The sequence below is a fragment of the Equus caballus genome, chromosome 3 (assembly GCF_041296265.1).
Source record: "Equus caballus isolate H_3958 breed thoroughbred chromosome 3, TB-T2T, whole genome shotgun sequence".
NCBI classification, from domain to species: domain Eukaryota; kingdom Metazoa; phylum Chordata; class Mammalia; order Perissodactyla; family Equidae; genus Equus; species Equus caballus.
The window spans coordinates 54049910-54068034 of NC_091686.1; the positions used below are offsets into that span (position 1 = coordinate 54049910).

At 36.7% G+C, this 18125-nt stretch overlaps 1 protein-coding gene across 1 annotated transcript in view; it reads right to left on the minus strand.

The window, feature by feature from the left end:
• The window catches only part of MMRN1 (multimerin 1), a 67154-nt gene extending 49368 nt beyond the window's left edge, over nucleotides 1-17786 (minus strand). Inside the window, exons 1-2 of the mRNA XM_014738822.3 lie at nucleotides 17664-17786; nucleotides 11613-12450 (exon numbers count right to left, since the gene is read on the minus strand). Coding sequence (XP_014594308.2) covers nucleotides 11613-12202 — 590 coding nt within the window. The 5' untranslated portion in view covers nucleotides 12203-12450; nucleotides 17664-17786. The remainder of the gene's footprint in view (nucleotides 1-11612; nucleotides 12451-17663) is intronic.
• Nucleotides 17787-18125: the final 339 nt, after the last annotated feature.

Here is an 18125-nt window from a genome sequence, read left to right on the forward strand (position 1 = left end):
AGAACCCCTGGTGAGACTCGTAATTAAGTTTATGCTACTGATGAAATAAGCTCATTAAGGGATTTAAAAAATGTAAATATAATCTTAAAACCAAATTATCTGAAAATATATGTTTAAACATAGAAAATGAAGCATGGTAAAATGGTGACAGGCAGTATAAAGGCAAATGTAATGATCCCAGACAAGCATTTTGCTGAAATCTAGAAATCCTTTGTATCTTTCCAGATTCATTATGGTGTATGGAGAGCAGTTACTTTGAAGCGTTTAGCTTTCCATGGGTCGTAACCCTCCAAACAGCAGACCGCATTTGGGATTCTCTTTAAGGGTAATAACTCTGTTGCTTTTGTGCAGCAACATGTACTGAAAAAAGCTTGCATTGATTCTTTGGATTTTCCACATTAATAGTAAAAGGGTTGTTATAGGGAAAAGCAGACACCTTTGGTTACTTATGAACAACAGCCTAGCTTGCGGAACACATAAAAATAGAAGATTTGAGTTACACGACTTGAAGTCTTGTGGCTAATGAACTAAGAAAAGCATTACAGATAAACTACCTACTGCGATTTGACTGAAAGGCTTTAGAAACCCAGTGTTCCAGAGAGCTAGTGAAAAGACTAAAGTAAAAAAAAATTCCATTCATTTGCCATTTGAAATGTATTCTGACCAAACCATGGTCCAATCATATCCATTCTTGTCCTGAACTGAAAGTGGACTAAAGCAAAAGAGGATGAATGTAAATAAAGACCATGATGAATATTTTCCTTGAGAAATAAAAGACAACAATCTAAGAAATAACATTCTTCAGTTATACTCGTCCTTAGAACTCAGATTAATAAATTGCCCGTCATCACTTCATAAAAGAGTGAATGTTTAAACTTTCATATTGATAACCTGTGGCTTGGACTGACACAATAGCATGAAAATACTGGGTCCTGAGGACACCCACTAGAAATCAAGGTAGACCAGTAAAATCCCCACCGATTTGCTCTTGGAAGTTGGAGAATATTTTATGTTTGAGGGAGACTTGATGGATTGAGGGCCTTTATGAATTTGTTTCCTGTAGTCGCCTCACTGAGATGAATTTCGGGGTTCAAAAAGGAACAAAAGGAAATCTGAAACCAAACAGGCAGACATGACTACTTCTGAAAATTAACTCACTCCTGAAGAAAGAGGATTATCTGGTGACTCTCCTCCCAGCCTCCCACACCTCACCTAACTCCCACCCACGCCTCCCTGCTTTGGGAAAGTGTAAGATCTCAAATGACCATTTCTTTACCTTGTACCCCAAGATGACTACAAATTACAAACGATAACAATATATGCATGTGCTAATGAATTCACAAATGCCGCAGGAAAAGAACTAAGTCTCCCATGGGATTTAATTTAGAGAGAGAAACATTAATTAATCCTTCATAAGCAAAGACTTCATTCATTTTGTCACTAATTTATCTCATAAGGAACCCTATTGTCTTAATTATAAGACCACTATTGCACGAAAACACATCCCAACAGAAACTCACCTGAGCTAAGTTTGACCACTACTAACAGCAAAATTATGAAATTACAGCGTTGTACATCATTGTACGCTAAACCCCTCAAGTGTATAGTAATTAAATTCCCTCCAAATTCAGTGATGATAAGTGAGACAAATATTTCCTAAATATATCAAAAGTAGTCATGTGTTTTTAATGACAAGTGTTTACTACATTTGTAAAGCAACCTGCTCATTTCTTTCTCAGCTCCGTAAGTCTGACATACGTGGTCAATTCCTTCTCTTTTGCGTGTGTGTAAATTAGTAAAAAGTAATTTGTTTTAAGAGGACAATAGATTCTTAAAGGCAAGATCATATCCTAACAAAACTAGTTTTGTTGATGTCAATAATTAGGGGGAAAAACATTCAAATAAAGCCTCATTTGGTTCAATAGTTCAATTACTAAGTCCCTGAGGATAAATATGTGCTCTAAGGTTGTAAAAAGAGAATGGATTTCAGATAGCACCACCAGTCAGGGTAAACATTCTCTCTGGCACACTAGCCTAATGTGAGAGCATCACTAAACTATCATGGATAACAGTGGCCAAAAGGCAGAAGCAACCCAACTGTCCATCGACAGATGAATGGATAAACAAAATGTGATTAGCTATCTATTTATCTAATCTATCTATCTATCTATCCATCCATCTATCTACATCTAACCTATCATCAATCATCTATCTATCTAGAGTGAAATATTATTCAGCTTTAAAAAGGAAGGAAATTCTGTTACATGCTACAGTATGAATGGGGGAACTTAGAAGACATTATATGAGGTACCTAGAGCTGTCAAATTCATAGAGACAGCCAGTAGAATGGTGGCTGCCAGGGGCTGGGGAAAGGAGGGAGGTATGGGAGTTACTATTTAATGGGTACAGAGTTTCAGTTTGGGTAGATGAAAAACTTCTGAAGATGAATGGTTGTGACGGCTGCAGAACAGTGTAAATGTACTTAATGCCACAGAACTGCACACTTAAAAATGGTTAAAATGGTAAATTTTATGGTATGAAAATTCTACCACAATACAAATAAATACAAACATACTAAAAACATTGCCGTGGAAAGCTGTAAATAATTTTGCACCCCTCTTGCCAAAATGAGAGGGAGTTGAAGAAAAAGAGGAAGAAATAAATACAGGAAAGAATGAAAAGATGGAAGGGACAAAAGGGAGCAGAAAAGAGAAAGAGAAGGAAAGGGAAGAGAAGGGAAATGAGGGGTTTCTCTCATCTTCATAGCTGTCATAAACACGTGCCCTTTCCACTGCTTTAGGTCAGATTTAGAAGGTCATTTCTGGTGCTGAAGGACTGCCTGCTGAACAAGATTTCCATTCCCTTTCTTTCTCCACACATGGGGACAAATGAAGAAGAGAGTGCATTTCTGTCGGGAGATTTTTTTTTCTATTGTTGAATTAAGTGGGAGGGGAGGAGCAGGCGCAGGGATACCTGCATAAGTGAAGTAAAATAATAAAGACAATTTTCCCTGAAGAGAGAAGCATGTAACACAGGTGTTCACTTGTGGATGCTGGAGCCAGACTGCCTGCTGTTGGATCTTGACTATAGCTTATTAGCTATTAACTTGTCTATTAAATGTGGCTTCCTCCTCTATAAAGTAAGCATAATAATATTACCTACCTCACAGGATTGTTGTGAGATTAAATGAGTTAATATAATATGTGTAAAACACCTGCTGTGCTGAAAATGATTAAACGATTCAGAGAGGTCAGTGGGATTTTTTATGCAGCGAATAGGTATCTAAATATCTACTATATCTATATATTTATATATCTCCCAATTTTTTTGCCTCACATGCAAGGAGAGACATGGCTCCTTTTTCACATCTTTAATAACCTGATAAATTCATCTTAACCATAATTGCTTGCTTATATCCAGTCAATAATAATTTCCAGAAAACCATTAGACTATCATGATTTATGCTCAATTCATATGATGAAACTTAGCCCTCAGAAGAAACATATTCAAAATGACTCTATAGTCTTAAAAAGTTATAAATACTTCCTAAATTTTATGAAACCTTTATTTTTTCAAACTAAAAAGTGAAGACCTTTTCCAAATTATTGGTTTGAGAGACTAGAATTTATATGTAGTTCACCAGTCTTAAATGAGAAAGGGGTCCAAAGGAAAGATACAAAATATGAAAGAATAAATAATAGAAATCAGAAGAATTTAAATTTAGTAAAAAGATTCTTGATATGTAAATCACACATAAATAAAGCATTAGACTTTTTATATTTAGTTTTGGCTAATATAACTAGTTAGTTTATTAATATAACTAACTAATATAATTATTAGTTATATGATTAATATTAAATTAATTTGGCTAATATAACTATTAGTTTGGCTAATAGTCCAAACGAGAAGTTCGTCTTGATGCTAATCTCTTTAAGAAAATGACTATTTAAAAAGAAAATTTATGTTTGTAGTTCATTTCACTTCAGTGTTAAGTACTTTTATATAGTCCCTCCTTTTTCAAAATTCCACGTAATATTCAAAAAGGGATATAAGTATTAGTTTTATAAAAGAATCATGTAAATAAATTTTAGAACAAATTTTGAAAGGCAATCATGCAAAGATCAGATCATGGGGAATTTCTAATACTTTAATTGTCTGGTTAAGTTAGTTTTTAAAAAGAAACTCTTTTTTACATATCAACTTTTACAATTAAAATGTCTTTTGTCAGGCGTCATTAATTTGCCTTCCATAGTGGGCACAGTACGGTGACTGTAATTGAGTTTTCATGATAGATGACAGTACAGTGCCTCAGAGTCACAAATTCTTGTGTGTAAACAATATTCTCAGTGTAGAATTTTAGGAGAATGAGCTGAATGTGTCCCCATCCCAGGGTATGCATGGAGTTCGCTTTTTGGATCCAACCTATTTTCTAATGTTTAAAGACAATGATAGTGCAATTTTGAGATACGTTGAATTAGATATATATATATATATATTTATCAGTAACGATTCTTAAACTTACTTTAATATAAACTTTTTCATAAGTTTGCTTTATTTAACCTAATTTTATTCTTTTATTTCTTTTCCCCCACGTTGTGACTTCAGCATATGCAGGAATGTTGTAAATTGTTTTTGTTCCAGTAGGTGTCAGGCTTTCCCAGGGCGCGGACCACAGAGCCGGGAAAGGCAGGCGGCAGATGCTATGATGCTGAATTCTACACTTAATCCAGTTTTTCCTGTGAACTGACTCTTTTAGCACTCCCCCCCCAAATAATAAATTTTTAATATAATATTTTCATATTAAAAAAACAGAGGGTGTTGAGATACAAAAATTTCTCATTTAATCACTTGGACTATATAAGCACTTGTTAAATTCTAGCATGTGTGATAAAATATGTATTTGTGTATTCAGCAGTAATTTAGTGAGTAGAAATATCCAAGGAATGAAATAAAAGGAAATAATTAATGAGAAAAAATTGAGATACAGAACATACTTTATTTAGTATTAGTTTTCACTGGCAGTAATGTAGTAGATACATTTATTTCCCAAGAAAATAAAAATAATCTTTAATATAATGGTGTGTTTCTCTTTAGAATTTTACAGGATGTGAGAATAATCCCCTTTGGATGCTATTAGGTCTAATAATAACTTTGCAAACTACATATGATACAGATTGAATGCTTGTGTTGCCCCCCAAATTCACACGCTGAAATCCAAATGCCCAATATGAATGGTATTGAGTGGCGGGGCCTTTGAGAGGTGATTAGGTCATGAGGGCAGTCTCTCGTGATGGGGTTACTGCCCTTTAAAAGGGGCCTTGCAGAGATCCCTCACCCCTTCTGCCACGTGAGGATACAAGGAGAAGTCTGTAAGCTGGAAAAGGGCCCTCACCTGACCATGCTGGCACTGAATCTCGAACTTCTAGAATCCAGAACCATGAGAAATAAATTTCTTTTGTTTATAAGCCACCCAGTCTGTGGTATTTTGTTAGAGCAGCCTGAAGGGACTAAGACAGCACGTGAATTTAACTGATGGGATTTTTCACATCTAAAACCTACTCATAAAATTCACAGAAATAAGCAGCAAATCCATATTATGATACACAGAAGAACTAATTAATCATTCATTTTTGTAATTTTAACACAATAATTTTTAAAATGTGGTATTTAAATTTTCTAAGTGGTTTAATAAAATACTTGTAGAACTTATCATTTTAGACATTATATTAGAAGTCTTAATTCATTTAACTCAAGCCGAGTTGTATATAAAAATATATAAAGCAAGTTATGTGGCTTATAGAAGAAGAATAAACACATGAAATTCGAAAAGAAATCAAAATATTTGTCTTGTTTCATATTCAACTTTTATTTCCCTTCTGGCCCTTTTCATTAATATTTTACCATATTTATGACCATTCTGTATTCAAAATAAAATAAAACAACAAATGAAATTGTGGAAAACTCTCTGGACTAGCTCTGGTTTCTGCCCTCTCTCCTCCCTTTCATTAAAAATCTCTCCTCAGTCAGGTGTCCATTTTCTAATAGTTTCCCTATTTCCCAAATTTGTGTCTCTAGTCTTGATCTCTACTCTGAACTCCAAACCCATCCAATAACCAGTCATTATTCCACAAGAGTTTTATTGAGTTCTATGTGCCTGGCACTGTTGCAGGCAGTGGATAGAACAGTAAATAAGAAAAGAAAGGTTCCTCTTTTCATGGGATGTAGGTTCTAGTGTGGAAAGACATAAAATACACAACTATCTACAAAAATAGATCTAACGATTTCAAATCAGTGCTATGAAGAAAAAAAATAAGGGTGATAAGATAAGGATGGCAACTTCACACTGGGTCGTCAGAGGAGGTCTCTGAGGAGGGACATTAAAACTGAAGTCGCATGAGGAGAAGGAGTCCCTCATTCTAAACACTGAAGGAAGAGCATTGTAGCAAGAGCAAACAGAAGTTCCTTCAGATGCATATTAACTTGACGTGCTCAGTAACCAGAAAGAAGGCCAGCATGGCTGGAGGAAATGAAGTGGGAGGAAATGAGCTGGGAGTGCGATGGAAGATGAGATCATAAAGATAGGCAGGAGTCATACCAAGGAAGACCTCGTGGGCCACGGTGAGGATTTAGGATTTTATTCTAAACATAATGGAAAGCTACTGAGTAATTTTGAGCATGTGAACAAAATATCAAATTCCACAGATTTTAAGAAACACGTCTCTGAAATCAAGAATATATTTTGAAATCAATGGTATCTTTCAGTCACTATTGGTCAGACAGTAGTTGTTGCCATTGCCTTGGAAATACCTTAACTAGTTTCATTTGTATTTTCAGTATTCAAGAGTATTCAAAAGAGTGATATATAATTTAAAAAATTTCCATCTAAGTCTAAGAGATAAAGAGATTTAAAAGTTCCGAGAAATAGTGATGTCATACTTATTACTATGTAAAATAATGTCTCACTTAACAATAGATGAAGTCTTACATCCAATGAAACACATGAATCTGAATTAAAAGTTTAAACACCTCACATTTACACAATGTTCTATGTCAAATTTATTCAATCAAAAAAAGTTAAAAGATCTCTCATTTGTGTGGAGTATGGGTTACAGGAGGCAAGAGTGGAAACATATGGACAAGTGAGGAGACTAGTGGTAGATAATGATGACTAGGACCAGGATGGTTTAGTGAAGGTGGAGAGAGGCTGAGGGATTTGGGAGATACTGGAAGGGCACCAAGGGGACTTCCCGATAGATTAGGGAAAGGCTAGGAGGGAAAGAAAAATGTCAAAGATATATCCAAGATTACTGGTTATGGAACTAGCCACTCACTGGGACAGCGAAGATTCAAGGACATGTGTGCAGGGGTTGGGATTGGGGGAGAAGTTAAGTAGGCAGTTGATGTCCATCAACACCTCATTTCACCTATTATCCTCTTGGGGAAGGCTGACTAACCTCCAGGGTAGGCCGCTCACGCTGTTGTACACTCTCATAAGCTTCATTCAGAATGCTTAGAACAATTTTTATTTAACATCAGCATTTGTGTTTCACTGTTTTTCCTCATGTCCTTCCCACTGGACTGTAGACTCCATGAGAGCAGGACAGGTGAGAGTTTTTTTCACTGTTTTACCCTCAGCACCAGCACAGAGCTGGGGACAAATTAGATCCTCAGCAGATACTTGTTCAACCCATAAATAGGTTAATCCTAATTTCTTCTTTTTATCCTGCCAATGTCAAGGTGCTTGGTCACCGACCAACACCCACTCTGCCAGACAGGAAACCATAGCTATGGGGTAGCCAGGAGTTCCTGTGGTACTAAGATGAGAGAAAGTACAAGATGACACAAAAATATGCCAGAAAAATTCTATAGATGTAAGTATTCCTTTTACTTAGAATCACTACAAGATTCCAAGAGCAGTAGGAAATAAACAACCCTAAATTAAAATAAAACCTTGGAGCTAGCCCAGTGGCCAGGCAGCTAAGTTTGTGCTCCGCTTTGGTGGCCCGGGGTTCACAGATTTGTATCCCAGGCAAGGACCTACACACCGCTCATCAAACCGTGCTGTGGTGACGTCCCACATACAAAATAGAGGAAGATTGACACAGGTGTTAGCTCAGGGTGAATCTTCCTCAAGCAAAAAGAGGAAGATTGGCAACAGATGTTTGGTGAGGAAGACTGGCCCTGAGCTAACATCTGTTGCCAATCTTCCTCACCAAAAAAAAAAAAAAGAGAGAGATAGAGAAAACTTCAACCAGGTTTTATCATAAAGAAAAAGAATAATTTCTTTGAGAATGGTTATTCTTTATATTGACATATTGATCCATAAATTTTACATTCAGTTTGTTAAATATTTTGTGTACCTACTACAAGCCAGAGGCTTTGCTAGAACCGAAAATATGTCCCTATACACTAGGTGATCACAAGTTCACTATAATTATAATTCACGATTATAAGTGCAGTGATGGAAGAATTCAAAGAGAGCTGAATGAACAGTTTCCCTCCTGGAGGTGTCGTTCTTGGGTATAAAGGAAGCAGATGATGGGAAAAGAAGACCATGCCATCAAGAGCAACAAACAGGAAACACACAGCTTCAACAAATAGCATATTCTGGACCAGAGAACTACAAATTTTAATGGCCAAGAATTCACAGAAGATGAGGCTGGGGAGGTAGGCAGGAGCCAGATCAAATACGGCCTCGTATGACCAACTGGGTAAGGAATCTGGACTTTACTTTGGACGCAAAGAATAGCCTCTGAAGCTTCATAAGCAGGGAGGTAAACTGGTCACTCTGTTTTTAAAGATCGGCACCTGAGCTAACAACTGTTGCCAATCTTTTTTTTTTTTTTTCTGCTTTATCTCCCCAAATCCCACCCCCGGTACATAGTTGTATATCTTAGTTGCACGTCCTTCTAGTTGTAACATGTGGGATGCCACCTCAACATGCCCAGACGAGCAGTGCCATGTCGGCACCCAGGATCCGAACCAGCAAAACCCTGGGCCGCTACAGCGGAGTGCGTGGATTCAACCACTCAGCCACGGGGCAGGCACCTAAACTGGTCACTCTTATTTTCCCTCCTGGGACAACGGACTGCACCTGCTGAAGGAGTGGAATGTAGGGGCTGGGAGCTAGGTCTCTGCAGCCAGCCACCCTGGGTTCGAATCTTTGCCCTGAACTTTACTAGCTAAGTGAACTTGGTTAAGTTATTTAACCTCTCTGTAAAGAAATAATAAAATCTTCTTCGTGGGGTTATGGTAATAATTAAATGATTGAAAAAAATATATGTAATATTATCTTCACTCAGAACAGTACAATGCTAGGCACAAATGCCAAAGTGTTGGCTATTAATATTATTATTTGCTAATCAAATGAAAATATGAAAGACCTCTTTTGACCTTATCAAGGCTTCTTTGCATCAGCACCATGTCCATAATAGACAGACCTAAGTTCTCTCTAATACCGTTATCAGTTGCATGGCCTAATGAGTAAGGAGTCTTGGACTTAACAGAAGAGAACCTCAGGCTCTCCAGGACCTCAGGCTGTAGAATTTCTAAGTACAGGTGGTACTTTTCTCTAGAAATAATTTAAGAGTATTTTCATTGGAAAATTTATGAGATGAAGTTCTGTTCAGCAGGCTACACCTTTAGTATCTTGTTTCCTCCTAACAATATATTGAATTTTAGAAAATCTGATAGATATGTTGGTGCTTACTTTTTATGTGCCTGTCCTTGGAGGCAGGAATTATTCTTATTTTTAAAATTCTATGTGTCCCTAGAGACTAGCACTGTCTTAGGTGCTTAATAAGCAATCTAGAAACAATCCTCAAATAAGTAAGGGTTCACAAACTTTGAAAGTGAGGTCCTTGGATAAAACAAGCAGCATTTATTTAAAAACTAGTATTCATAAAATTAACAATTACTAGTTTTAGTTTTGAAACAATTATATACCACTTTCTATATGCCATATAAAATTTGTCATATTTTAATTTGAATTAACCCCTTCTTCTTTTGATTATATTTCCTATTCTCTTGAAAAATCTCTTGATGACAGCATCTCTAAAAACATTCACAGTCATTTCTGAGTGCCTAAGAGTTCTACATAATTGATTTGAAAATTAAATAATAGAGTCTAACAAAATAGAATAGAAACGATCATGTAAGTGACTTATAAAAGGCTCTCAATAAATGGCATTTGTTATTATTATTTCATAGACTACATTCTGTTGTCCCTAAACATGAGAAAGGTTAATTTATATCTGTTGAAATAGCTGTTATAGACAAAATCGACCCATCTCAAGTTGAATATTTTGTAATCTGTAGCATTTGTTTTATAGGAAATTGCGATTGTTCCAACTTCCACCAAGCTAATAAATTTTTAATTAAAATCACATTTACTTATATATTTAAAAAATTCCATAACCCTTGAAATACAGTGAAAAAATGGATTTGAATAATAAAGAATACATAAATACAAATGTATTGGCTTGTATTCTTCCCAGTGTCTCCTCATCTTTATATCAACAACAGCTTTAACTCAAGGTCTTTCACACGGCAGGTGTACACTACCGCCATTAACCTGAGTTATGTTATATAGTTAGGAAGATGTTTAACTCAATTAGGCTCCCAAGGCATTATTTGGTGTCTTGAAATCATTTTATTATAGTTAAAAGGTATTTGAAAGTTTAGTTTCTTAACACTAAACTTGCAGTATTTCAAACATACAGATAACTCTGAACATTGAATGCATAAAACAGTGACCTGCATTTTTCACAGGTGTTTTGTTTGTTGGTTGGTTTGGTTTGCATTTTGGGTTTTTTTTGGTCCTTTTGAAAGTCCTTTTTAATGATGTTCATTTAAGCTTTGTTTTATTATTTTACTTCAACAATTCAGAATGAATTTGCTCTAACTTTAAATCAAAATCAATTTGAAAAATTGGCTTTTCTGTTGATCATATTCACGATGATGAATATAACGCAATGTAACAGTACTGGTAAAAATGATTTGTCAAGCACCTATTGTGTGAGAAGCTTGCATTATTAATTTGAATCTTGCATGAAAACCTTGCAAAGGTGGTGTTTTTACCTGTACTCCCTGTCCTGTATCTAGGAAGGTCAATGGACTTGCTCAAAGGCACGGATGCAGACAACACTGGAGCCAGGATTCCCAGCCAGCTCTGCTTGGTTTAATCTTGATCACTGTATACTTTCCACAGCACCAACCTGTTTCAATTTTTAAATCTGCTCACATCTCAACTGTATTGACATCTTTTTCTTTCATGTTGTGGGTGTAGTTCTGAGCACAACCCACATCCCCTTGAGTTGAATTAACTAAAGTCCCAATAGCTGTGTTGTTACATTGCTGGTGACCATCCTGAGCAAAAACATCTCTGTAAGTGACTTTACCCACTTCAGTTAAAACAAAATTGCTGCATTTTGTGTGCCCATCTTTTCCCCAGTAGATAAGGTAACACTTAAATACCTTCTCTAACTAGAATAGGATCCAAGCTCATCCTGAACATGATGTCATTTTCTGGGAGTGAGACAGTTTAACCATTAGCTTGCAATCTTATAGACCCTATAATCAGAGAGAGAACAAAAGAGAAGAATGTTTCTTACTTTCCTCTAGTTGTTTCAAAACTTGACTTTTGAGAGTTGGTTCTTTGGCCTCCACTGTTGTCCCCTCTGCTGAGGTATGTTTCCCGCGGGGATCGATTTCCCACGCCTCCAGCTGAATTTAGAGGACTCGCTTGTTGATTCAAGTTTTTGGCAAAGCTCTGAAGAAATTTCAGCGTGGAGTCGGGAAGGACCGCTGACGCTGCTCTAGGACTGAACTGGATGCTGGATTTGGGCAGGAGGGCAGGAGTTTGCGACTTCAGCGCCCCTTCTGCCGTCTCCTCTGTGGGTGTGAGAGTTTGGTTTCTCACACCCTCAGGAGATGCACTTGTCTCCATCGGAAGCAGTGCTGATTTCAGAAGACTCTCTTCAGAGCTTCTTGCCTCAGGAGTTGCGGCTCTCTCAGCTGACCCGGTCTGAGCAGTTGGCAGCATCTGGAGACTTTGTATTTCATTTAGAGGAACTGAAGCAGTAGTCATATTCTTCTGGGGGTTTCCATCTTCAGGTATAGTCCAAGTATGCGTAGTGTTGGTAAGCCCCAAACCCCCGCTCCATAAACTAGAGAGCAGGACGAATAGCCTTGCTCCCTTCATCTCAGTAGTTTGAAGTGAGAAAGCTCTTGTGAAATTGGGGCATAAAGTCCTTCCAGCCTTTTCAACAGCTGCTTCCACACTGATTCTGCTAAGAGAGAGCTTTGCCAATTTGAGATGGGTAGAGGAAACAGTTTTCTGTGCTTTGTAGTGGACTCAGGAAGCTTGATTTCCTGTTTCTGTAGATTTTGTGTGATCTGTGACCTCTGGTAGGATGGATCTGTGGAAGCGGTGAAGGGTCTCTGACGGAGCTAAGGGTAAATGGGAAAACACAGGCAATTATTATCAGGAAAAGCCATGAGAAAAACATGAAGTAACTTTCCTTTTCTAGTACACTCATGTTTCATGTGTTGCTAATTGAAGAGAAATGTTACGTTGGTGATGGGGAGTATGACATTTTGTTTGGATGGGCTGAACTAAGGAGCTTAACATTTTGTTCTACCACACAAGGAAGTTGAGAAAAAGTTTTGTGACCTTCTTTTCCGCTGTGCCCCATCCAAGGAGCCACATTCTGTTAAAGTGCTTGTACACATGCACACACATAGACTAAAACATTTATAGTGTCTCTATAAATGTGTATATATATATACACAACTCTATTTTTATAAATACACTTCAGCTGCAGCATTAATTGAAGTTAATCTCAGTGATCATAAGTAATAAAAAAAGAAAAGCATAAATAATTGAGTTATACAGGTATACAAGGAACTCACTTTAAATTTTGCCCTTAGAACTTTTACCAGAACTAATTAATGGAATGAATATCAGAATTTTACTTCCTCTGTTTTCTAATCCTGATCTTCTAGTGGTTGGGTGTAATCAGTATTTTACCACTAAGGAATGTATGAAGAAAAAGTAGAATCACATGAAAATAAATTGAAATGGGATTATATATAATGCTTTTGTACTTTTATTGTGGTAGAAAAGTACACTAGCTGTAGATAACAGAGAACTAAATTGACTCCTTTTCTATGGTTGTTTTCCCAGTAGAGATGCTTCAAGGGATTTATGACTTCACTACTCTGGCAAACCTCTGATTCTCAGACTTCAATTAAGCTCTCTCATCTGTAAAATATTCCATAGCAGACACTTTGGACATATAAATAACAGTGATAACAGTTCATTCATTCATTCATTCACTCACTAACTACCCAAAGCCTCAGTTGGCTTCAGCAAGGTACTCTTTTAGGTCCTGAGATTATAAAGGAAAGCAAGAATATTCTTGGATCTCAATTTGCTTATGGTCTCTTATATGCTATTTGAAGGCTAGATCCATGTATAATTAATCTTTCTGTCAACCTCTGTGCCAGGCATTAGGCTCTTGTTAAATATTCAGTCATGGAATGTTTTCTCTCAGAATCAGAAAATTGGAAACTTCATGCCTGTTTGGTTACACATTATTGTAGATATGCACTCTTGTGCCCCACCCTGGATGCAAGACACCAGGGTTTGAGAAAAGGCCTAATTTTTCTCTGAACTACTAACTACTTGGTCTTAATAGGTTTTCTCCCCTTAATGTTTGCTACTCATTTCTGTATTGATGACGTATTAGAGAACATATAAGTTATTTAAACTAGGACACATATTAATCAGCAGCAACCCCGACTGACTTTGATATGGAGAACAAAGCAGCTGTCTCTCAGATATACCACAGAACAATCCCATAAACCTTGCATTAGTAAAGGAGCAAAAAGGTCAGCACACACAATTCAGACAGCAATTAGTTACTAAAAAGAGCAATGAAACTGCATAATTTTCACAACACAAACATGGTTTTCAGTACTAAGAAAAAGACATTACAGCTTCTTGATCTGGAAAAGATATAAGCAACCAGCTTTGGCTTAGAGTAGAACAGTAATTCAGAAAAACTCAAGTAAAATTTTTCTATTTAGTGTACAATTTTAAATCCATTTCCTTATATTTAGCAAAAGTAAACGAATGGAATGTCCTGAAAGTTTAAGGAACAATCAGAATAATGGCACACATAGATTTTTTTGCTTCTATGGTTCAAAAAATCATATTGATCCTGAACTTTAGTGATAAAGGGTCACTCATTGGGTCTACAACTGATAAAAAATAGCTCTCAAATGGTAATGAAAACTGACCGGAGCTAAGCAATTCATTTTGCTTCCTATAAGGTATTGACCAATAATGACTTTTGGTTACCCCCATCCTAGCTTACAAGTGACCTTGTGATCAAAAGGTTAAAGGTTCTATATCTCATTATCAATCCACTAAGCCATCTTGGGCTGTAGCTCCCCAGAGAATCCCAGCTCATTTGATGGTTTTAGGTGTATGGATCATCCCTTAATTGGAGGCATAAAATATCTGTACTCCAGAAACTGTCAGAGGCCTAAGCTCAAATATTGCTTTCTGAGACTCATTAATACTCATCAAATGACAATTAAGAAAAATAATATTCCTGGAATTACTGCCTGAAGAATACTCAATCCATTCTTCTAGCTACTATAAATACTTTCCCTGGATTAAACTGTACCATCAGAGTTTTGTATACCTACACCACAACATTCTGCTGTATCCCCAATGCTCATTGTTTGTATTAAGTTACATTTTATCCTATTGCCATTCATTCACCTTGAGTAATTTTATAATAAAGAAACTATGAAATCCATTATATTATGGGCTATCAGGAGGTTTTTATGTCATTTTTTATTGTATCATAAACTTGGGATTGAATATCTCTTGCAAAATGGGTTCTCTTTAGCTGATGAAATAATAGGTTTATTTTATTTTTCCTTTTTCCTTTATAATACATATGAATTAACTTTCTAGTCATAGGAAAAAAACAAAAACGTTTATTAAGTTGAAACAAAATATAAACGTGTGTTAAAAGAGAACCTTAGATTGAAGAGTTCGTTGTTTGAAGATTGTGCTAATGTATTTTTTAAAGCCATTTTATGACTGCAAGAGTTATTATTCTTTGTATAATGTTAGAGGTATGCACTAACTTCCACTAGATTAAAAGGATTTTTTAGCAGCTTCTTTCTTTCTTTTTCACATGAAAAATTCTTGTTTTCTTAAAATAGTTTAAATATTTAAAGTAAGATTTCATTATAGCCCTCTATAAATTGGCACTGTCAAAAAAATAATTGCAGAAAACAAAGTTCTAAGCCTTTTGCAATTTTATATTGCTTGAAAAGTATTAAAAACCTGTTAAATTTATACATGGATAAAGGGAGTTATGAACATACAGAAAATGACTTGGGGAAGGAGAGAAACAATTTATTGTCATTCGGATGAGCCAAACAGTGTGGTAGATAAGTTAAATTTGGCATATTATTTAATTCTCTCAGTCATGGTAGGTAAGTATTCTACTCTTATCTTACAGATAGAAAAGTAAGACTAAAGAAGTTAAATGACTTCCTAGAGTAACACACTGGCAATTAACAGAACAGATATTTATGTCCAATTCTGAATCTGTCTACCATATAATAATACCCCCCCCAAAGAAACAGTAAACATCTAAGTTTACAGAAATTCAGAGAAAATAATTTTCAAATTGTCTTAAATTCATTTTCTCAATGAATTTCTTGCTTTTATAAGTTTGCTTTTTACTGTTTTTGTCTTTTTTGGGGTGCCTTTTTCAATTCCTGTGCAATATTGTAAGGGATGACTTCGCCTTATTGTTGACAGCACAGATAACACACTCCTCTCACTTTCTAAAATGAGAACTCCAGGAGAACGGAAGACTGTTCCATCCTCAGGATCTAGACCAGCGTTTGGTAGGCATTCCATAAATATTTGTTGAATAAATGAGTGAATGGATGAGACTATGAATGTATTTCTATATACAATAATAACACCTGTCAGCAGGTTAAGGAGGGGGAATCTATTTCCCCAACTCATTGCCACACAAAAGAAAAAGAAGCAATCTAAGTAAATACAATGCGCTCACTCTATGAATACAGCTTCAAAAGGCTCCGAGAATACGCTTTCAATCACATTGCCCCTCGTGAGTCCTTTCTAAATAAAATTGAGAGCCTATTGTTCTTCCTCCTCTGTTTTTAAGACAAATTTGAGATAGTTTATTTTGAAACCACCAAAGGCATATGAGAATCACAAAGCAAAGACTAAGAGCTATATAATAAGGAATAATTAAGGAGTAGAAACTCCAGAAAAATTTAAGATATGCAAATTAATTGAAATTAAAAACGAAATTCAGGTCTGAGTTGGCCCGTATGAAAGAGAATATAGACTATGATGAGTTACATAATTCCTAATACTAAGTGAGAGAAGCATATTAGTTTGTCAGGAAAAAAACCCCCATATTTTGCCCTAACATTAAATTTTCAACTTTATAATTAAGAACATAATGAACACATTGATAAAAGATGATCAAATATCTTTCATAAGGAAATGTCTGTATCGACAGCTTGCGAAACTATCCTATTGCTTATTCTGCATTTCCCATTTAGATAGAAGAGTACACTTGAAATGAAAGAGTTAATTCAAAAAGTCTTTAAGACTAACTTCTTTCGAACATTTTAGAAGTTTTAATATCCTTAATGGAAATATACCTCTGGCCATCAAGTGATTATCATTAGTGATTTCTGCTTCTGGATATAGGAAATAGACATATTTTTCCCTATTCATCTTGTTAATTACATCTAAAAGTCCTAGACACTATATGTGAAACAAACATATGAAGACTCTGAAAGGAGGAGACGACAAGGCAGACAGACTAAGGGACCCAAGGAACAACACAGCATTGAGTTCTCTGGATTTTTTTGGCCTCATATCTCCCTCACGGGGTACTGGAGAATTTGGCAAACTAGAAACATCAATGGCACAAGTGATAAACGCCCCAAGAAAAGCCAAAGGACCAGAAAATGGTGAGTGTAGAAAGACAGAAAACTTTTTAGACAATAACTGCTCTACTCCCACCAAACACCACAGAACAAACTGTGGTCCCACCCCGACCCCTGCCACCAAAGACTGAATAGAGAGCTTAGACTTGCCCCCTCACAGGTTGTAACAAGATGTCTCAGCCCCCATCACTCCCTGGGGAAGTGTCAGAGAAGGCCAAGAGAGGAGCTAGAAATTACATCTTCAAGAAAGCTCACTGAATCACTGCCACAGCCCTTCAAAGGCTGGGTAAAGGGCAAGAGACCTGAAAAAAAATAGCTTTGAGGCATGCCAAGCCTTCACTGAGTACACTTCAACGGTCCTCTAAAGGTTGGAGATAAGGCAAAAGGTTGGCGAGATATCTTCCACAGTGTACAAATCCAAGGGTGGCTCTGGGAAAACAAGAGAACTCACCAGAGATTTTTAAAAAAATTATTTCTTACTGGAAAGTAGGAGATGTCCCACAATGTTTAAATCACCTCCTCTTCACCCCACTGGTAAGGGAGGAATTCCTACCCTAGGCTTATAGGGATGGCTGAACATGACACCTGACACTGGATGGATGAGATTGGCAGCAGTTGTATATATATATACTCACAGCCCTGAAGACGAGAACACCACACAGCACACAGGGACACACAGGGGCTGTACTCAGGATCAGAACGAACAACCAGGGACTGGAGGAGGCAGGCTTTGTAATATCAAGAGTGTGGGTTGACCCCAGCTCCCACAGGAGAATGTGATTGGCTTGTTTGAATGGTTCTACAGGCTGGCAGGGAACTGAAACCCACTACTCATGGATAAGCAGGAACTGTGCCTGGTCCCCTTGATAAGGAAGATTGTTTGGCTAGGAGACCTTATCCACTGGAGCAGAGTGAGGAAGAGAACTTGTGGTTAGGCCATCTCAGGCTCTCTGGGTTTCACATGTCAAGGCAGCACATAACGTTGCATCTTAATTTTAGGCCTCATACCCGCAAAGATCAGAGACCTGTTTTTCCGCATTGTAAAGGATAATGAACTCTGGAGCTTTGCCGGTGGTCAGATCTCAAGTTTAGTTGAA